The sequence below is a fragment of the Delphinapterus leucas genome, chromosome 17 (assembly GCF_059928025.1).
Source record: "Delphinapterus leucas isolate spDelLeu-1000000601 "Yukka" chromosome 17, BTC_Dleu_Yukka2, whole genome shotgun sequence".
Taxonomy (NCBI): Eukaryota; Metazoa; Chordata; class Mammalia; order Artiodactyla; family Monodontidae; genus Delphinapterus; species Delphinapterus leucas.
In genome coordinates, this window is record NC_143145.1 from 79,702,721 (window position 1) to 79,726,025 (window position 23,305).

At 39.8% G+C, this 23,305-nt stretch overlaps 1 protein-coding gene across 4 annotated transcripts in view; it reads left to right on the forward strand.

Annotated features, from left to right (window-relative positions):
* The window catches only part of TOX (thymocyte selection associated high mobility group box), a 297,820-nt gene that overhangs the window by 134,946 nt on the left and 139,569 nt on the right, over positions 1–23,305 (forward strand). The window contains exons 1-2 of one of the 4 annotated variants that reach the window (XM_022556828.3): positions 8,618–8,770; positions 10,236–10,301. The exons of 1 other annotated variant lie outside the window; for it this stretch is intronic. In XM_022556828.3, coding sequence (XP_022412536.2) covers positions 8,753–8,770; positions 10,236–10,301 — 84 coding nt within the window. In that variant the 5' untranslated portion in view covers positions 8,618–8,752. 2 more of the 4 variants (XM_022556829.3, XM_022556826.3) reach the window with 2 other exon arrangements.

Here is a 23,305-nt window from a genome sequence, read left to right on the forward strand (position 1 = left end):
TCTAGGTCATCAAGCAGTAATCAGAAAGGTAAGGGACTGTCTTTGAGAATCAGCTAGTCATGTACTTTGTGCCAGGCGATTCCCCAAGCAGGTATGGTCTTCATGACAATCCTGTGAGAGGGCCACTGAGGCTCACAGAGGCCACGTCTTCCCAAGTTCACAGGTATTGAGTGGCAAACATGAGTTTCAAACCCTACTCTGGATTATTCAACTCTGTGGTCTTCCTAACACACTTCCTGCCTCTAGTGACTGCTCTGGTCCCATTAGCGTTGACTATGGAATAAAGTATGTACTTACAGGAAATACCCACTGTCATTACGTGGATATTGTCACTAAAATAATATAACGAAGTCTGCTGTCCTGGTAGCCATTGAATTGGAAACGATATTCATTAATTGTACAGTCACTTTGGGATACCTGAAACTTTCATGTTGCTTGATCCTCTTCTTTTGCAAGGGCCTTGTTTCCCTTTAGCAGATGTTCTTCTAGTAGGTACTTTTCTGTCCTCGAACAGACCTGGAATTGAGGCTCTGCTCTACCCCTTCCAAGTGACTTAATTCTTTAAGGCTCAGTTTCCTTATTGGTCAAAGGACATGAATACTGCCTGCTTCACAGGGTTGTTATAAGGATTAAATGAGTGAATGCATGTGTGCATCTGGCACACAGTAAGTATAAAATAAATGTTAGCTTAGCTGCTATCACTGTGAACGGGGCCTGGCACACAGTGGGTGCGAAAATGAGCATTTGTTGAATGAATGATTACCACATTTTTATCTGGGACTGTGTTGGTTACCATTCCATTTTACTGTATGGCAGCAAGACCATGCTAGATGGTATACCCCTGATAGTACCATGTGGTGATATTCTCTCAATTTTTCAGTAAAAGAGCGTCACATGGTGCCATTCCAGAAAGTACAACAAAGGAGACCAATCTCTTCTCACCGTGCAGTATAAATAAGGCTTTGAGTGGAAGCAGGCTTGCAGTTTCCAGCAACAAGACTTCCTGTTTCGGATCTGACATGTTTCTGGCACCATATCATGCTATAAGAAAGATGTTGTCCAAAAGGAGGATGAAGTATTTGGGAGGATGCTACCAAAAAAAAAAATTCAAAATTGGAGTGGGAGAATGAGGAGGGGGACTAGTTAGAACTACTGTAAACATGAAGACAGTAAAAAGAAACTTAGGAATTGAAACTCTATAAGTACATGTAATGAACATGCCTTGGGAAGGGCGCATCTTATGCATGAAGTCTTAAGCTAAAGCAAGGAAAATTATGCCATCATCTTCATAAAAATGTGGATAAGTCAGCAGGGAAAGTTACATGGGATCATGGGTTAAATTTCAAAGAAGGTGATGTAAAAAAATAAGTATAACTATATAGTATTTGAAGATCTCAAAGAAAATTTAAGAAGTATACTCCTTTTGATAAAACAAACGGATTGAGTGTCTTCTCAAGTTCCTTAAAGTGAAAGATCCATGCTAACAGAGCTTTGCTTCCTTTCCTAATGGACAGATTTATACTCAATGACTTGAAAGATTTAATCCGGTTCTTCAAAATGTCAGTATGTTTTCATTCAGAAAACAGAAACTCTCTGGAGCCTGAAAAAAATAAATGCTATATATGATCTCAAAAAGGAAATGGAGTAGATCTAAACTGAGCTTCTTATATTTCTAATTGGTCAGGTTTGCCCTGAATATACCAAAATATATTTCAACACCTGTCCTACCATTAGGAGATTTTAATGACCAGAAGTCTCTTCCTGTAACATCGTTGTTATATTTAGTCTCAGTGTTATTTTCTGAGTAATAATAATAGGGAAGTGAGAATCTCCATCTTAATAACTCTGTACCTTCCTATTTGTATTTTTATTTGGTACCACTACTTTTACTCTCAAAATTATTCAATAATTGTTTGTCCTCGACTCTTTTTAAAAAGTTTCCATCCCAGTCTAAATGTAACTTCTCTGTTAATCTTTTTCTACATCTGTTGTTCAAGTCTCAGAACCATCTCAATGCTCTGAACTTCTAGTCTTACATTTTTCTTGTTTTGAGGTTCCCAGAATAGAGCGTGCTCTTCCAGACTAGACGTGCGAAAAATATTCTCACCTTTTTCTCTATGTGTCAGGTGTCAGATACTGGAAAATGTTCACCGTGCTTTCAAAGGAATACCAGAAATAAAAGAGCCACCCCCCGCCCCAAAATAATGACTTTCATACTTTTCATTCCACGTCCATGCAGGATTTAGGTACTGTGGTAAATGAGGTGAGAGCTGATGTGATGTGGAAATGGTGCGCTTAGGTAAGGATTGCCAGCAAGCTTGAATGTACTTCTCAAATTGTTCTCTTAGTAGATGGATTCAGAAAAACTTGTCTACAACGTGATACATCAGGGGAATGTTCTGAAACAATCATTTGAAACTACACTGAGTTTCAACTACACAGTATATAGTTTTACAGCTTTTTGCTTTATAGAAATTCAGAAATTACTTGGAAATTCATTTGAAAAACAAAACTCCTACATGGAATCAGAAATCATTGCTCCTGATTTTCTGATATCAGACACCATGTGGAGGGCTTTTAGTAAATGGAGTGATATTTTCATGGTATTGGAAAGTCTTAGTTCTGTTGCTTACTGTTTCATAAATTTGTTTCTGTCTCTGCATTGGCATTTAAAATAGAGCTAATGACTCAATAATATAATAGAAGCAGAATAAAGACGGCATGAAATGTAGCATTGCAGTTAAGAGCTGTCACGTACTAACCTTGGGCCACTCACTGGGCATTGTCTTGGTCCAGGTGCCCCAGAAAGCAGAGCCTGTGGTGAAAGCTCGCATGTTAATGCCAGGAGAGCTGGCCCAGGGAATCCAGAGCAAGGGGGACCACGGCAGGGAAGCAGGGAGAACGGAACACAAGGCGCGTGTTTCCAGGCTTGCCGTAGCTTTGCAGCCAGTCACCGGTGCTTGTGGGGCACAGGGGACTTCTCTACAAAGGCCGCAGGGACCGCCGGGAGCCAGTCCTCTCCACCCGGCCATACTTCCCCCACGCTCTCAGGGTCTGTTACCAGCCCTTCTGCACAGACTCAGCAAGGCAGAACCTCTTCGGCTCTGGCCCAGGGGCAGAGCCTCTTGATGTCAGTTGGTGTGGGCTTGGGGCACCTCTGACTCTACCTGTGGTGGCAGCAGGAATGGTGGGTCTGGCGACTTTATCACCATGAGCACTGTGGAATTAAAGGCCAGTGGCCAAGGCCTGAGGGTCAAGCAGGCTGAGCAGACCTGGGGAATATGTGATTGGATCCATCACAGCCAGGTTACTTAACTCCTTTGTATCTCAGTTTTGTCATCTGTAAGATGGGAGTAACAGTTGTCACCATATTACAAGACTGTTATAAAAATTAAGTGGCTTAATATATTTAACGTGGTTAGAAAGTGCCTGCAAAGGTTAGAACTCGTTTGAACCATTATGGCATCATTATCTTAAGTGTGGAGCCATCAAGTGTGACTTTTAAGTGTGACTACTTAAACTAATACAGAGTGCATTTGAGTTAATAAGTTTGGTGTGTTGTTTAAAAAAGCAAACACACATTTCACTGTAGCTGTACCCTTAACAGCAGAGGGAGACTGCTGCTACCGTACGAGTCATGCCATTGGGCCTTGGTATAGGACAGCGTTTATGAGGACAGGATCAAGGTAAATGCATAGCACTGTTGCTGAAAATGTCAGTTATTAAAGTTAACAACAGAAGCATGATATACAGTTCTTCCCCAAATAAATATATCACTAGGACAAAGATGAGAATATAAATTCAGTTCCCAAATGGAGCCTAGATTCTAAGTGGTGGGTATAGTGTTCTACTTGGGACACTATAGCCAAGTGGGATGATATTTTCTCTGTCTCCTCCTCCAGAGGCCAAGTGTTCAAGCAGCCACTCTGTGCCCAGATCATATTTCCTCTCCATGCCATTCAGATCTGCCGCAGAGTGTTTACCACTCAAGTTCAAGTGACAGGAGCCGACCGAGAGGGGTTTCTCTTTCCTGGTTCAGCTCTGTGTGCCCCCAGGTTGTAATGCACATCCATTCAAAGCACCAACAGCAGTTGTTTCCTTTTCTCTGGGTGTTGATGGGCTGTGCTCCCTGGTCTCCTTTCAGTGCATGCGAGCCGCTTTCCCAGCCCCAGTGCTCAGTACGTTTCTTTCAGCCTGGCGCAGCATGGAGGCGGACTGCCTTAGACCATCTCACATTTCCACAGTCAGCCTTGGAGCTGGAAGATAAATAAACACATACTCCCTCTCCAGTGTCTCCTGACCTTGTTCCTGGAGAATGGAGGATGCGTAGTAAGCTAGGAGCTCACCTTGCTCTATTTTTATTGGCTACACATTACTCTGCGTGTGAACAGCGGTGACAGCTGTGCTCAGCGCGTGTTACCACCCTTCACATTATGCTATAGCTTTTAAAATGCTTTGCTCTACATGAAACAGCAAAAGTCTTTGCTTTCATCGACCAAACTTACGCAATTTCTTTCATTACCAAAAAAAAAAAAGTGACTTTTAATCTTACATTGAGCCAAGCAGTAAAAAGTGGACATTTTACTTTGACGATATTACCCTGTCTTATAGTGATTTATTATCTTCTAAGAAATATCAAATTAACTCTCTGTTATAAACATTTCCATTTTTAGCTCCTTAAAAAAAAAAAAAAAAAAAACAGAGTATCCAATATTCCTTCAGAGAACACCCAGAAATGTAAGGTTTTCGCTTTTACAGGAGATACAATGTGGTACTGTTTCATGAATCCCATGAGGTCCCCCCATCCTCCCCCAGCAGCAGTTTTCTGGTTTTCTTCTAATGGTTTCCCTAAATAGATCCCATTTCCTATAGCAGTGCCAATGATTGCTTTATACTTCACATTCTATCTTTGATTTTTCTTGTGTTAGTGGTTTGGGGAGCCTAATATTACTCATTTCTGCTCTTCGTTCACTATGTTCAGACAGTGTTGGATGTCTGCTTTCAGTTTTTAAATAGAAGAAATAATAACTACCTAGTTTGAAAAGCTCTTTGGGATTATGGGTTTGGTTAATATCCTCTGAAAACAATTTTTAAAAACTGTAGTAGAAGATTATAAATGACTTTTTATGTGATTGCATCCCCTGGTGCTTTGAAATCAAAACACGAGAAAGAGTATAACGCACTTGGTCAGAAAGGCTAATCCTGAGTTGATGCCATTTACATTTAGATTTAAATAAGTCAGCCTATTTATTCCTTCAAACTTTGCTTCAGGTTTTAAATTGAGAATACATGGAAATTTTAAGTCCTAGGATGCTTAGATATATTTTGAAAAGTTATAATGCCTAAATTTAGCTGACTTCTAAGAATAACTGTGACAAACGTAAGGAGTAAGGAAATGAAGTTAGTTATTTTTAATAAAATCATGTTATTACAACAATTATGAATAAGGTTCATCTAATATGTGGTCCAGATGAAGGGAACTGGGGTCCTTAGTGTAATAACGCAAATACTGTGCCTTCCAGACTGTGGGGTAGGCAAACAAGCCACACACAGAACATCGGAGATCTGACCCCCCACTTATTATTTGCGATGGAGTATAAAACAGTAGCCGTAGAGTCTGCTCCCTCACTTTTTATGGGTGATGGAGTATATGGGTGATGCAGTGTGTCATAGTGGAAAACTCTTCTACTAGGAATCTAGACCTTGATTCTACACCCAGATGTACTGCATGACCAGTAAAAAGTCTGTTTCTTCAGTCATAACATGAGGGGTTCAGATATGATGCCTTCAAGGGACCTTCCCAAGACCGAAATTCTAGGACTCTGTGCACTGTAATTCAACTTCAGATGGCAACGAGACAGAAACCCAAGCCACAGGGTGCATTCTAAGAACGTTGAGTCAGCACACGGCCTGTTGAGATCCCTGGAACCAGCTCCTGGACCAGGGTGTGGTTGGGTGGAGCTGTAAAAAGTACAAGGATGACATTAACCTGAAAGCAGTCTGTGGTTGAGAGGGTGGGGCTGGAGCATTGGGATCTTGGCTTATTTTTCTCCCTGGGCTCAAGACTTTGTCCAAACACAGGGGGAATGACCAGGATTGTTCTGACCTACATTTATCTTTGTTTGGCAACTCAAAATTCTTCAAAAAGAGGCCATAAGTTAATTTATAGCCAGATCTCTTGATTCTTGGTCAATCTACATGTTTTTTAATTGAATAAAAATCTTGAGGAAGGACAGGTTCCAGCATTTAAGTATTGGTCTCCTGGTTATTTCTGTACATTTTTTTTTTTCTTCGTTAAGAGCTTCTGCTCCTATTTTAATTCTGCTCCAGTTTTAATCCACTGTAAGACTATGAATTTTCCCCTTTCAGAAGCCTTCAAACCATTCTCTAAAAGCTGAATATTCTTCCTCCTCTCAAGTCATTGCCTTCTCTAGGAAGATGATCTATTTAACCAAGCAAATATAGTTTAATTTTTGTTAATTAGACATTGCCTGAGGACTTCTTATATGCCAGCCCTAAGCTATAAAGACACTAAAGATAACCAAGATGTGTACTCTCTTGTAGCTCACAGCCCCATGGAGTTAGTCCCCTGGCAACAAAACCTGCCTGGAACCAGAAAGCTACCACAGGGCGCCCAGGGGCTAGAGACAGCCCTGACTAAAGGCAACTGAGGGGTGTAAGAAACATTTTAACAAGTAAAAGGGAAGGAAGGCAGTCTGGACAAAGAGGTGCGGATGTATGTGACATGCACCGGGGCACAGGAAGTGGGCATGGTGAGGCCAGAGACTCTCACAGCAAAATCACTGTGGCTTCCGCTCCCCTAGAAAGCAGGCAGTAGTGTAAGATAGAGGTCATCTCTTTATGTGTCTCTACATTTCAGGTCCTCCAGAGATAAACTTTCAGAGGAGTTGTGAATATCTTGATAGTAATAGAAGAAGCCGCCTGTGTAGAGTTCACCAGAGAAATGGAACCAACAGATATATATATAGACAGAGATATACTGATATATATATATATATATATATATATATATATAGAGAGAGAGAGAGAGAGAGAGAGAGAGAGAGAGAGAGACAGAGGCATGGGGAGAAGGAGGGGGGTGGAGAGAGGGGAGGATTTATTATAGGAATTGGCTCATATGATTATAGAGGCTGAGAAGTCCCAAGATCTGTACTTGGGAAGCTGGAGACCCAGGAGTTGTTTGTTTTTTCTTCATAAAAAACAATATTCAAACAATAACAAATGGCATAGTTCCTGTCCAAAAGCTGGCAGGCTTGAGACCCAAGAAGAGCTGATGTTTCAGTTGGAGTCTGAAGGCAGGAAGACTGGTGTCCCAGGTCAAGCAGTCAGGCAGGAGGAGTTCCTTTTTACTCTCAGGAAAGTCAGCCTTTTTGTTCTATTCAGACCTTCAACTGATCGGATGAGGCCCATCCACAGTAGGGAGGGCAATCTGCTTTATTCATTTTACCAATTTGAATTAGTTTTGTCCAAAAACACCCTCACAGACACACCCAGAATATTTTTCCAAATATCTGTGGCCCAGCTAAATTGACACATAAAATTAACTGTCAGGACTTCCCTCGTGGCGCAGTGGTTGAGAGTCCGCCTGCCGATGCAGGGGACACGGGTTCGTGCCCTGGTCCGGGAAGATCCCACATGCCGCGGAGCGGCTGGGCCCGTGAGCCATGGCCGCTGAGCCTGCGCGTCCGGAGCCTGTGCTCCGCAACAGGAGAGGCCACAACAGTGAGAGGCCCGCGTACCGCAAAACAAACAAACAAACAAACAAAAAATTAACTGTCAAACCACCTCCCTGTGTTTTAAGGCTTAATTATAAAGCATCCAGGAATATCCTGCCAGCCTGATTCCTAAATTGCCAGGTCACTGGGACTCTTGTTTTTTTTGAAAGCCTCACAATACCATAGAAGTTCTGTACAGTGTCTCAACGCCACTGAGACACTGTCATCACTCTGCTTTGATAATATATTGACATTTTCAGATGGCTTACTCATCCTTATGATTCAGGATATATTTATATTTGTTATGGGGGTTACATGCACGTGCTAGAAAGTCATGTTTCCTGGGTTTGAATCCCAGCCCTGCCTTTTAGTAGCTGTGTAATTTCGAGCCTCTAGCTTTGATTCTCTGTGCCTTTGTAGGTAATAATAATACTTTAACTCTTTGTTGTTGTGAAAATTAAATCAGTTAATACATGTAAAGATACAGGTAGGTTACAGGCACATAGAATATACTCAAAAAAATAGTTTTTCCTGTAGCCACATATCTTTTATTTAAAATGCTGTTTCAGCCTTGGCTCAATATTACTTAAGCGCTGATACTTTTTGAGGAAAGAGTCCTTAGGAGCAGTAACATTGCATGTATTCAATTAGCATACACTTTGGATAGACTAAAACCAAAACTTCAAAGCTTTAGTTGGCTTGAGAATGACACCAGATTTAGAAAATGAGTAAGAGAAGATGAAATAGAAAGTAACACATTTATAGAATATGCATAGGCAGTGGAGTATTTGATTCACTTCACTACTTCAGTTTAGTTTGCCACAGTCAGAGAAACTGTCCATATTTTAAATGGTTCTTTGGCATCTTAACATTAAAAACATTTATAAACAAACCAACAGTGGGTGGCGGTGGAGAAATGCTAAATGATGCTCTTTGTTAGGTTTTGAGCCGGTAGGAGTAACAGGCGGATCGATTGGGGCTAGACTACCTTTGGGTTGAAGGCATTCACCTGACTGATGGAAAACCAACCTTGGGTAAGTCACTCGGACTCAGGGCTCCTATGCCAGATGACAGAGCAGCCAAACTGCCCAGCTGTTCTTTTCTGGGTGTGCTATTTCTGATCTGTCCGAACAACCACGTCTTTCAATGAGTGACTTCAGATCTGTTTAGGTAAGTCTGTTCACAAAACATGAAATACATTTGCAGGATGATGTGTGAGGAAATCCTTCGGTTCTTTGAACTTGATGAGTGCTTCAGTGTCCTTAGGGAGGTCTTTACTTGTGCAGCTCACGTTTATGCGACTCTTCAGGGCACTGACTGCTGCTGTCTGTAGTTCAGAGCCAGTTCCGAAGCTGTGGTGTGTCCCCAGCGTTCGCAGGGCCTCTTATGCCATGTCTATAACACAGTTTTCCGGTGGCGTAAAAGTACATCCACAGAACTGTGCGCGTGTATCTCCATCAGGAACACTGTTGTGTCTTGAAAAATAACTTCTCAGATTTTCAAGTTCCCGTGCCTGAAACTAGTCTGCAATGAAAGAGCATTCAGACTCAGCTCTTTGAAGCTGGCTGTATAGTCCATTTGATTATTTCCTTGGGAAAATTCTTCTTTTAACTAAAAGGGAAATGCTTTGCCCGTTTATCTAGTGACTAAAGATAGCTGAGGATTAAGTTTGAATGGAGTGATTACTGCTTTCAGAAACCCGAATAATGAAAAGTATGCTGTTGTTGTTGTTGTTTGAACTCTTCCACAGCTCTGCACTCGAACTGCCCCCAGGAATTTTCTCCTCCCATCTTGTTCCTAATTTTTAAATTCCTATACGGATTTCTATGCGTTTGTAATACTCACATTAATTCTGTGTCTTTGAAAAACTTCGGAGAGGAAAATTTAATCATCGAGCCTGTATACTTTTATTGTTATCCATTATTATTATCATTCTTAGCCATGCTTGTAGTGGCACGTGCTCTTTTCAAATATTATTATAAAATTCTTTAATCATAAGGCTATTGTGATGAAGCCAATTTCAGTCTATTATGAAAACTCTGCACTTTTTCATTTTTGAGAGCCAAACCCAGAATTCACTGAGCTGTGCCTCAGTGTATTTTCCATTGTCCTTTTCTTTCAGAAATCATGCCGTCCACTTAATACTTCATTACAGCCGAACTGCAATATGTATATCCGTGGTACGCAAAATGAGCCATTTTGTTTTAAAACAGATTGCAGATGAAAGGAAACCATTCATTTCTTGCTTGCTTGCTGTAATTACTAGAGCACTAATTACTCCAAATCACTGACATCCAGGGTCAGGAAGATGACAACAGAAACATCAAAGAATAGATGTGGCTCTCTTGCTGTGACAGATTTTGCGTATTTCCAACCACAGTATTTTTTTTTTTTTATGGCTACTGTTTTCCAGTTTGATGGTGGAAAAAAACAAAACAAAACAAAACAAACATGCACACAGTCAAGATTGCTGAATGTTTACTATTATTTCATTCGCAGTTTGACGGTGAGAACATGTATATGAGCATGACAGAGCCGAGCCAGGACTATGTGCCAGCCAGCCAGGTGGGTTAATTAATCTTCTCTGCCTTGTTTCAAATTGTAATTAAACAAATTCAAAGAGTTGCATTGCAAATGAGTAGCACTATCAGTAACTGCCGCAATCAGGAATAATCATAATTTATAAACAAAGCATTCAAGCCTTGTTTTCAGTTAATGAGATCGAGCTGATAAAACACCAGAGTTGGCATTTGTTGAAAGATAATACCTTGTTTCCTCTCCAGAACGGCAAGCAGCTGTTTTGCCAGCATGATCTTTCCTAAACAGTTGTTTTACCTTTAGGAAATAAAGTCTTTACAGGTGCAGGTTATTTGAGCTTCTGACTATAGATGAGTTAATCATGATAAGCTACACATGTCGCAAATAGCTTTAATGATCAATTATTGGGGCAGTTTTCAATAAAATGGTCCATTGATCTCCAGCATCGCAGGGCCAGAAAGTGCTCTATGTCTGTTTTCAAGCCAAAATCCGCGATATGATGGGAAACCTTTGAAGGGCACGTTTGTATCCATTTCCCTGGGAGCGGTTGACAAGGTATTTAATCATGAGAAGTGACAACAAAAGTCCAATGAAAATGTAAATGGCTACATTTATAGACGTGGAGGCTTGGCTATTTATTTTTAGATACTTAAGACCAGGCCCCTTGATCCACAGAGGGCGTTTGAAGCGAAGTGGTAACTGCCCTAGGGGGCCACTATAATATGATATGTAAGAAACTTGTAAGCAAAAACAAATAAATGAATAAAGTGAGGCAGAGTTCACAGGAGCATTGTGTGGACTTGCACATATTTTTTTCTGGAAGAGTAAAACCATGGTAGCTTGGAGTTTCATGTGTCAGTAACTATAGCATAAACTCAAACATTGAAAACAGTTGTTTTCATATCCGCCCAAACAGATTTGATAACTGGGAAAGGTGGGGGAATAGGGAACAAAAATAGAACGATTTTTCTTCATGATGCTTGTCAGTGAATTAAATCTAATGTATGTGTCAGGGGTGCACTTTATGGGGCTTTGAAATTTCTCTAAGAACAAAATGTCTCAGGCTTAACTCAAAACAGAGGCAGGCCTGCCTCTCCATGAACTTTGCATTTAGAAGTCATTATGATCACTGCCTTCTCTGGCAGACATTCTGGAAACTATACTATATTGTTCAGATGAGAAGGTCATCATTAAGTTCAAAGATCCCGACTACATTTCCTTCCATTCAACTGAGTCTATCACTCTCAGAATACCTTTGGAAGGCTGGGCTTTGCATTTAGAATTTTTACTTAACTGAATTCATTCAGCTAAGTAGCCGGCAGGATCCATAGGTAGTTCTGAGTAGGACTGTTTGATTAAAAAATGAAAAATGTTACTATTAATTTTCTTCCAACCATCAATCCCAAAACTGTACTGACAAGTTTAGTATTACTATTAGATTAAAGCAACCTGGTATCATCTCTTTGTTGCCTTTAGGGTTTTGAAGTGTAAGGGCTAATTGAATTTGTTTGAAACAGTAGAAACACAAACTCAATAAATGATTGCTGTTATAAAGCAGCTGCTCCCTTTCAGAGAATCATTATGTCCGTCTTAAAGACTTTTGGATAAAGGATTGGAAATTCAAAGCATATACATTATAACAACTTAGATTTTTAAATTCAAGTACAATGAATAATATTAAACCCTGACTAAAATCAAACAACTAACATTATTTTTCTTAATATTTAAGTCGAGTTACCAAGAATGTTTTAAATACCAGTGATAATTCATGAAGGAGGAAAGAGCTCCAGATACGTTATGTGCTTTGTAAAGATATAGCCGGTTTGTGTGCCTGAAGCAAACTATTTTTTAATAATGCAGCACATATGAAAATGTTTTTAGAATGTGCTATTTCAAAAATTCCACTAATGTAAAATAATACACACTCTGGCAGAGAATAAGCTTCACAAATTACGTAAGTTGAATGGCCTTAGCTAAATTTTACACTTGACATTCCTTTTGTTTACTGTAATATGGTATATTCAAGAATTCATTACCTGGTATTCTTTTGGGAATTTTAATCAATTTACCCCTTTCGGCAACTATAAATAAGATTTTAGTCATCCTGCAGGAAAAAAAATAGCTTTGTTCTTTTTCCTACATAACATGAAACATCTGCATAGCTGAGTAATCCAAGACAACTTGCCTCTTAGTATCTCTCAACAATTTTAATTCCTGTTCAATTGTCAAATCAGTACATGCTTTGGGACTCAACAGACTAAGGTGCTAAGTAGTAGCATATGGCACACTACTGCTCCTGTGATGTTGCTGCAGGCAAATAGCATGATTCTAAACTTGAAATGATTTTTCTAGAAAGCCAGTGCTGGAATGGCTCCAGAAATGGAAGGACACTGTAAAAATTAATGATATTCTTTTAGACAGTCCCAGAGGGCTCTCTGGCACTATCTACTACGTGAATTCTATACCTCTTAAGCTAGTGTATACAAATCCTTAAATTTTTTTGCATATAATTTTGTAATCGATAGGCAGCTTTTACATCGAATATACCACCCTGTAATAAGCCTGACAAGTATGCAATAAAAACCCATGACATTTCCACTTCTCCCGGCTTCGTTCTTAGAATATTGACTGTTTTCTCCTATAATAGCCCTAAGTGTGCCACTCAGTGCTTTAGAGACCATTTAGCTTTTTCCTACTCTGGGTAGCGTTTGAACCATGCAATGCAAGATTTCTTTGTGGGTTTCTAGACCCTGGCTAAGGGGGCCCGTGTTGCTTGATACCTCGTGAACTTGCAGGTTCCCTTCTGTAGAGTTTGGGGGAAAATGTGAGTGGCTAATGGAAGGGAAGCCAGACATGAGGAGGGACCACTGGCCATCACACACTCCTTTGTCATTCTTAACGTGTCATGTTTGATTGACCAACATGCCGAAGGACACAACAAGGAGGTGGAAGGGAATTGGGCTGCCCACCGGAGCTCTGCCCCTTCTCCAGAATAGCCCAGGCCCACTCATGCTGGGGATCGATCCTTCTCTTTCCCTGAAAAACTCAAGCTCCTTTCTCCAGCCCTTACAATTCTAGTACCTTCTGTAATTCCTTATATGTGATTGATTATGCTCAAGATATAAATGTTCATTTGAACTAAGTACATCAAAGGAAACAGGAGTCCGGTTCTCTTGATAGGAACTTTCTATGGCACCAAGGTCATTTATCTATTTATTTACTTATTTTTCCAGTTTTCTTTTCCTCATTCTTTTTCTTCTATGGAAGTTACAAAAATATCATTTTCCACGACTACCTATTCATTCCATGCTTTCCACCCACACTGGCAACATTCTTTACCAGTTCCGTGGACATAGGAACTCTTCACTTCTCACCTGTGTCTCAGTTCAGGAACTGTGTGGAAAAGATTGAGCAGGACTGTTTTTTTTTTAATATGTGTGTGTGTGTGTGTGTGTGTGTGTGTGTATATATATATACACACACACATACACACAAGAAATAATCACCTGACAGGGAAAATCAGAAGATTTTTCTGGTGTCAGATCATGGAGAAGATTTGGTTACTTGATTGAACCATGTTTTTTAATAAATCACTTCCTCCTTGACCTTGGGCTTGACTCCAGTAAACCATTTCTTTCTGCTTGTTTTCCCTCTTTATTTCCCTGCTTCCTTCATTCCTTCTCCCCTTCTTCGTATTTTCCTTCCATCCTCCTTCCTTCCATGAACAGTTATCCTTTAAGCTTGAACTAATTTTTGTTGTTAATTCTGCGCATCATAGTAAACCCTAAGTATTACATGTCCTGACCTAAGATCCTGTTTTAGATTATTTTCAGGTTGTGATCAGCTTTCTCTGCTTCTTTTTTCTTCCTGCACTGGAATTGTCTCTCTTACCTGGTTCCTCAAATTTCAAGATTAAAAATAACTATGATAAAATAAAGCAATATTATTTTTTCCTGGAATCTTACAACTAAGCATCTAACGTGCATTTTGTACCATCCATCTTGAATGGAAAAGTTGAAGAGCGCCATCTAGGGCAGCTCTCATGTGAGTTTCAGGTTTGATTTCAAACCTCCCTGGGCACCTGTCCCTAACAGCAGCTCAGACTCAACATATCCATTCGTCAAACTGAAATTCATCACCTCCAGCCCACTCCCTCACCCCAAACTTCTTTTTTTCCTATATTGCCTGTAGTCGTGAGAGTTAACACCACCCGCAGCCCCGTCACCCAAGACAGAAACTTGAAGAGTTTCCCTTACACTCTCAGCCCTGAGTTGATCCCAGGTAGTTCTGACTCTACTTCTCTGCATCACTGCTGAATCTGTCTCCTCTTTTCCTTCTGTGTAATTACTGCCTGAGCTCTGGACCTCAAAGGTTCTCATTAACTCAGCTCATCTTACCTCATTTCCATCTTTCCTTCTCTCCTCTTGCTGTTGCTGAACGATCCATGTTCCTTCCTTCCTTACACACCTCCGTGCCTCTCCAGCATCTGGTTGGACTTACCGAGGCACACATCTGCCCTGCTGTGGCATGTAGCCTGCCCACCTGACTGTGTCCTTCTTTCTCTCTGGATCTCCTGTGCTTAGATGATGCCCGACACGTTGGAAGTGTGCAGCATTATTTTGTGTACATGTTTCAATCACCTTAACTCTTTGAGTCTTCTACTTGCGATGGTTTTCAGCCCTCCTGTGCAGACATTTAGCAAATCTGGCCATGCCCATTCCATTCCAGGAGCACCCCTCCTCCTGGGTGTCAGCACCTTGCACATTAACAAAAGACACCAGCACTTCTGTCTCCTCAGAGGGTTATTTCAAGTCCAAGACTCAGAGAACTAATGTGATAATAGACTAGATAATAACAGGCATTTATTCTTACAATAATATCGGATTGCTATTTGTCATATGCAATATAATGGCAGCAGAACCAATAGGACTTTCCAAGTTCTTTTTTGTGCAGTGTTCTCTTAAATCTACTGTTAGAATTGTAATATTTTGAGGTTTGCAAACATATTAATAGCTATATCTGTATTTTTAGTTACATGTTTTCCTAATGAGAAAATTCTCAGGGTTAGGTAGAATATAAATGAGGTATGACAACAGGGCCTGGAAAGTATAATATTTTTTAAGAGCACTTTGGAAAAAACATCTCTTGACTTAGGCCATAAAATTTCCATGATCGTGACATAAATTTGAACTATAAATTAGACCAATTACTTTTAGATTGGTTCCTTTTGGCAGAAATTTCGGGAGTAAGGTCAGCTTGACTTTTTGACCATTCACCCAATAAAATAGCAAAGCTGCCAGGCTTTGAGTAATCTAGTTAGTCCAGCAAAGTCTGACATCTTAACAAGCCCAAACTAGTTACTCAAACCAGTCTTCAGCGTAACGTTCAAATGATTACTCTGCGCAGTCCCAGAGGTATTCATTACAGACAAAATTGCTCTTTCGCCTTGCATACAAGCTGAGTTTTCAATGGGAAATGAAAGGCTGCCTGGAAAAATAGGCCACCTAATTAAGTTAAACTACTCTAGCATTTGGCTTGACATCTTCATTACTCAAAATTAAAAAGATGCTTCACTCGAGCACACAAGTTACTATTGTTTATGTTGTTTTCTTCCTAAATTGGCTTCTTACATGGAAATCTGTTTTTCAGAATTATATCTTGAAATAGCTCACATATTTCATACAGTTTATAAAAATGTCTTAATAGCTGTATGGATACTGAATACCGGCGCCATGCAAATATATATCTTAGGGCTCTTGATAGTCAAGCACACATTAGTCTTTCTGCAGATTTTCTTGATCATTTACATTTTGGTATGGTTGAAATTTAGGTGATTTTTTTACCCACCCAGTCTTTATTATTATTATTATTAGTTGGGTATCGACTCTGTAACCTATAAATGATCAGTTACATGAGAAACAGAATTCCTCAAAAAAATTTTAAGTAGACAGTAAAATCTAAAGTGAAATTCATTTGTCCAGTAGAAGTGTTTTATATCAACTTCTCTAGCAGAGCTATTTTGGGAACATTTTAAAACACAAACACATGTAGAGCACACCATCTACTGATTGCCAGTTCCTACTCATTGACACTAATGAGGCTGCTGACAGGTTAAATGTTGTGTATCATATACATTTCCAAGCTGTGGGATTTGCGAATGCAAGACTCATTTTTTATTTCAGAAAATAAATGTTTGTTGCTGAGTATGCTTGAGAATTTTATTATAATTGTCTAATAGTATGTTTTTTCAAGCATTAGGCAAATGCATTTCAGTGATAAAAATTATGAAACTATCTGTATGGAATAGCATGTGTGACAAAAACAGATTCTCCAAAAACATCGAGCTCCATGTGAAGGATGGTTTGCTCAGTGAACAGCTGTCAAGTGACACCAAGACATTTAGGCACCAGCAAGAGGTGCTGTGACTCTAACACACAGCCTGACCAGTTATACAGTTGATTTTGATACGTTTTGAAAACAGCCCTTTAGCTTGTTCAGAATCGTATTTTTTTGCAGCTGTTTTTCTTTAGCACATGAGCAGTGATGAAAAACTAAATGATCCTTCCTGTTAAATTTTGCAATATATATATATATGTGTTAGTTTTTTTTTCTATCACTCATAATAAACCTGTCACTAAAGGATGTCTAAAAAATAGGTATGATATTCAAGTTAAGAATAGCAATGTGTTGAATGATGTTATCTGTCCATGCCAACTCTACTTCCAAGACACTTTAAGACTGTTCCAAACAAACACTAAAATTTCATTATGCCCGTATGTCAAGTAGAAGCGACTTTGCCCATTTTTAGTATAAGAACACTGAGGCTTAGAAAAGCTGTTTTTCCACCCATCCCTATATCTTCTGAGACCACCTTCTTCATATCCTCACCTGCCACCCAAACACCTTTAAAAAAGTGTCAAGTTTCCCTTTGCAGTTTCAGTTCCTTGGTTTTAGAGCAGACTTAGCTGGACTTCCCAGAAACACAGAGTTTCAGTTTCATCTTTATCCCACATTTTCTTTCTTTCTCCTGTGTTTTTTCTGATCTATGTTACTTCGCAGTTTGGACATAAAAATTTCTAACTATAATCCTAATGATTTGAGAGTAATTGGTGGCTATCTTGGAAAATGCTCTCCATACACTCCTTCCTCTTTGTAAGTTATGATCACTGATCCTGTTGCAAGCAAAGTCAAACAAGTGACTTCTTGGTTTTGGCATCAGATTTTTTAAATAGAACATCCTGGTCTGAAACTCAGGAGGGCTCTGAGGGTCATGATTTGAGACCAGTAATGAAGCCTTCCTTGAATGGGACTGGGCCTCCTAGCATTTCAGGAGAAGTCCTGCATTCAAGAATAGCTAAGCCCATTGTGAGTAGTTATTTTCTGAACTCACACACCAGAGTGGCCATGGAGGAGGGGGAGCTGGGGGCAGGGATAGAGCAGGGCCAGTGCCCTGTACGGAAGTTGCCTTCAGGGAGGCCTGAACTCACCTGTACTGTGAGCGCTGAGCTGTTTATTTCTTATGCTCTGACTTCAGTTAAATGTCTTGCTTGCCAAGACGATGGTAAGTTTTAGTAGGAAGCTTCTGCTTGGCTGGAAGTTTAGGTTAGCACTCCCCTACCTCCATGGTAAAGAATGAAGTCGATCCATAATAATAACAACTGTCAGTTGGCAGCTACCTGTGTCTGTAAGGAACTAAGCAAAGGCCTTGCACTCATTATCTCATTTAATCCTTACAACAATTCTTGGAGGATGATAATGATAGAGGGACTGGCCAAACATCAAAAAGATAGTACATATCCCAGCTAAGTTCCTGGCCCGGAAAGGCCTAATGCCCAAGTCAGACTCCATCCATGGGCAGCAAGGCCTCACTGTATTTTAGAACTTTAAGGTCAAAATGTTGATGTGCTAACCTCAGACCTTGTTAGTATTCAGATAACTGCATGTGTTACCGTGCGTGGGAATACTCTGAAAAAAAGCAGGTTGAACCAAATATTTGACCATCTCTTCCCTACCAAAGCAGCAATTTCATATTTGTTCAAACACACACATAAGCTGTGCAGAGGTGAGGTGCTTATTTGCAGTCCCTGGCTTCTTTTATCCAAAGTGGTGATTCCTTCTTTCCCCTCTTTTCCAGCCTTTTCCAAACCTTTGCCTCCATAGCTGTCCCCTTTTCCTCTGTATTTTCATTGCTTTCCTTGTCTGGGTCCAGGACTCTTCCCCTTCTTGTCATTTTTCCTTTTCTCCACCAAAAGATAAACAAAGTATAGGAGGTCTTTCCATCACAGACGTCGCACCGCTTCCACTGCTTTCTCAGGGATCCTGCTCCTGGGAAACCGAAGGAGGAGGAATTCTATCTTTTTTAAACTCAGGAAATTATCTCCAATTGTTCGTCTTTTTTTTCCCTTGCCCCTATCTTCAGCTCCGCTTCAGCATAAGCTTTCTTGGTAAAGACTGTAGGAAGCGAGATGGTCCTCAGATACCTAGGGATCCAACTGCAATTGCTTCCTGGTAAAAGATCCAAACAGTGGGAATTGCCTGTCGGTGAATGATGATCTTTCCTTTTTCTGGCCCTCTTGATTGTGGGAGGAGCCAGACCAAGAGCAGAGGCCATCTGTTTAGCTCCTCTGCTAATCTGGCTTTTTCATGAAGAATGTGGGTTTACATATGCAACATTTACTGATTTCTGTACGATGGGAAAAAATGAAAAGAATGGCCATAAACACATATAGTGTGTGTTTTAAAGTTTACATAAAAATATGTACATATAAAAATAGGCCAACACTGAATGCTTAATTCCATGCTGGCTGCCTATATATGATTTAGCAAAAAGAATCTGACCATAAGCAGAAATCAATTTAGCACAGGTTTCTTAAAAAAGAAAATTTTATTAAAGCTCAAAGGCCGTACATGCTTTCAAATAGTATATTAAAACCCAAATGCGGGCTTCCCTGGTGGCGCAGTGGTTCAGAGTCCGCCTGCCGATGCAGGGGACACGGGTTCGTGCCCTGGTCCGGGAAGATCCCACATGCCACGGAGCGGCTGGGCCCGTGAGCCATGGCCACTGAGCCTGCGCGTCCGGAGCCTGTGCTCCGCAACGGGAGAGGCCACAACGGTGAGAGGCCCGCGTACCGCAAAAACAAAAAGCAAAAAAACAAACAAAACAAAAAAAAAACCCAAATGCATTGGGCTTCCCTGGTGGCGCAGTGGTTAAGAATCCACCTGCCGATGCAGGGGTCACGGGTTCGTGCTCTGGTCCAGGAAGATCCCACATGCCGCGGAGCAGCTGAGCCCGTGTGCCACAACTACTGAGCCTGCGCTCTAGAGCACGTGAGCCACAAATACTGAGCCTGCGTGCCACAACTACTGAAGCCCGTGCACCTAGAGCCCGTGCTCCGCAACAAGAGAAGCCACTGCAATGAGAAGCCTGCGCACAGCAATGAAGAGTAGGCCCCGCTCATCGCAGCTAGAGAAAGCCCACGCACAGCAACGAAGACCCAATGCAGCCAAAAATTAATTAATTAATTAAAAAAAAAACCCCGATGCATTTTATTCAATTATGAAATGTAAAAAATTCTATGTATTAATGCTATGGGTTTCCCCTCTGCTCAGCTAGTTCTCTGAATACAGGCAAATCATTTAACCTCTTTACACATTTTTCGCATCTACAAAGTGGGAGCGTAGTCTCTGAGGTCTTCTCTCGAGCGAGCATTCTGTAATTTCATTTGAGCATAAATATAGAACTCTAGAACATTATCCTAAGAAAAAAAATGCATAAGGTTATTCACCACAGTGAGGTTCATAACAGAGAAAAATTAGAAATACCCTAAATGTTTGGTAATAAGAAACTGGAATAAATTACAGAACATGCACACAATGATATAATATGTAGTCATTTAAACAAAATGTAATAGATGATATTTATTGACATGAAAAATATTCACATCCTTTTAAGTGACCAGGTTAAATTATATGATGGTATAATAATATAGCTTACATTTATTGATAGCTCTTATGAGCTAGTATATTACTCAAATTTAAATAATTTGTAATAATAATGTAATTTGTAATAATAATGTAAATCATTATCTCATTTATCTCAATTAATCCTGATATACCCTTAATGAATTGAATACTGTTATCAACCCTACTTTACAGATTTGGGAACTAAGGCTTAGAAGAATTAAGTAACTACACCTGCTAAGAGATGAGATGAGATTTGCATATAGCATTTCTAGCTCCAAAATCAGAGCTTTATTAAAAACAAAACAAAAGCCCAAAACAAGATAGCAAATATGGACTGAAAAGATTCTTGAAAGAATGCACATGTTTTAATAGTGTAGGTTTGTGTTTTTTTTTCCTGAGTGGTTGAATTCGAGTGATTTTTTTTCATGTATATTTTCTTCTTTTTCACTCATTAACATGTATTATTTATAAAATAAACCCCCCAAAAATTGTAGAACTGAATCTCAGAACTCAATGTGAGAATTGAAGACATCTGGAAAACTAAAAAAAGATGGACTGCATTTGTACATAAAATCTATGCTAAGCAATGAAATTTTAAATGTTTTAATTATCCCCTTTAAACACTGAATACAGAATGATGACCTATTACCGGAACATCCTTGGGGCCCCCACTAGGGTTTCAGAAGTAGCTTCCCCACTTTAATATGCTCTCCCTAGTCATCGTCCATGTGTGGTTTGGGGTTGTGCTGGGGGGTGGGGGGGGCCACATTATTTGTTTTCTAGAAACTTCTTTTTAAGAGTGGCCCTAGCAGCAGTCATGGCACACAGAAGAGTGCTGGACTTCCCTGCCCTGCCCACCCCTGATCTGAGAGTGCTCGGCCCACTGCCCTAACACCCACAGATCCTGAAAGCTTGAGCCTGTTAACGCCAGCTCAAGGTCAGAGCTCTCCCAAACCCAGCCCCAGTGTCAGATACTCTCTGGGGCGGGCCTCAAGCTAACCCTGTTTTCTGGTCTCATTGAGGCTTTGCACCCTGGTTCTCAATGATCCAATAAAAACAAGTCCCAACAGAGGCTCGCATTGGGCTCAGTACCCCAAAGTTTCTTTTGATCGGTGGGCTCAATCTTGCCCTTGAAGTTTTCTTAGATATTGAAGACCTGACCTCCATGTTGAACCTCCTTGCTGCACTGTCTGGACTCGCTCATTTGTCAGTTTTGTGGTCTTCCCTTCATCACCTACTGCATGTCAGCAGAAGTGTCTGATCTTCAGGTCCTGTTATCAGGGTAAATCTGTTTATAACAACCTCCCCACCCCCCATCATCCCAGCTTCAAATAATTCCTCTTTCATTTACACTCAGATATCACTTAGTTTGACAATCGAACATGCTGTTTATTGGAAGCCTAAGTTTTTATATCTCTTCTAATTTACTTCCTTTATGACAAGCTGTTATAGTTCTTTGTATCTCAAATCATACTTTGTGGGATGCCTTACACACAGTAGGTACACAACAAATGCTTCTATGACGAAGCTCTCATTGCCTTTTACTTAATAAGGTTACAAAAACTAATGAGCACAAATAAAATAAATGTGGTACGTTCTACCCAAAATGCATTTTGATAACTGTTGCTTGAAAAATTAGTACATTGTGTGTTTTTAAATGAAGATGATTTATTGCTATTGTCTAACATGTAAAGAAAGACAAAAAAATTGTTTGCAGGATCATTGGCTTGAGCACATCAGTGGCACCTGCTGGACAATTCTTGCCGAGTGTTAAGATGATTTATGTAACAGACCAAAGCTTTCCACGGTAATACATTATAGTTTCACGCTATCAACGCTTGTTCATGCAGAAACAAAAGAATCTGAAAAATACCTACTTCTGAAGGTCTTCTCAAAAGAAATTGGAGATAATGTTGATGCTATTTAAACTCTTCCTAGGGAAATCACCATTACATTCAATATCAACTTCTGAAAACATGCAGAGGAAGTTTATTATTTTTCTAATGAACCCAATTTACTTTGCTTTTCATTCAGTTATTTAAATTACGCAACAAGAATTTTCAATAATACAAGATGAAACATGTTTAAACATGGGCATTTTTCTATCCTGAACTTTCAGAAATTATGTTATAGATTAAAAATTAAGGCATTTCATATAAATTTGATGGCAGTGCTATTTATTTATCTTTCAGATAAAGATCTATATGAGAAACATATTTTACAGTGTTATAACCATAGCCATATTTTTAGTGTGTGCATGATTGCATGAAGCCATCACATAATTTAAAGATATGTACAAGATGATATCTTTTGAATTCTTCTGAGTTATGGGACCTCTTGTCACCAAAGATTGAATACTCTGTATAATGATTGCAATATGTGGACAAAACCCCACAAATACAAGGCCCTTCTGGTGGAGAAACTAGATTTTTAGAAGAGAAGAAAAGACAAAATCCAGTAGAGATTTCCCATTATTTGTTCCCAGTCAGCATATATTAACACTGTATCTAAACAGTACAAAAACATAAATTCTCTGTAGTCAAAAGAAAAATCAGCCTAATTAACATCCCACCTCCAGATGTAATAATGTAGAATAAGAATAAAAAATAAGAACAGGCTGTAGTGAAAGGAAGTATGGATTGCAGAAGGAGAAAATAATGTAAACAGGATACCCAGGCCATGGAATATGTAAAGCAAAATGATGAAAAAGAAATGTGAGCATGTCATTAAACAGGCAGGGGAATGAGATCGTCCAGAAATTGAGACGTTTTCCTTCCTTTTTCACTGAATTGGGGATGCTGGAGGTGGTTGGACGTGGGGAAGGACAATGGCTTTAGTCAAGAGACTAGAAAGGTTCCCAAAAGATCAAATCAAAACAGATCGGAAGGATCTTCTGTTACTTTCCTAACCCGACTCTTGATTCTTGTCTCAAAAACAAACCATCTGATCAGCAATTTGACAGCAGTCTCCCAGGGAATATAGTTTTCCTTCGGACACAAGACAGTATGTTAGCAAGTATAGCTTTTGTTGCAAACTTAGACACTGAAATTCTGCTTCACACATTCATT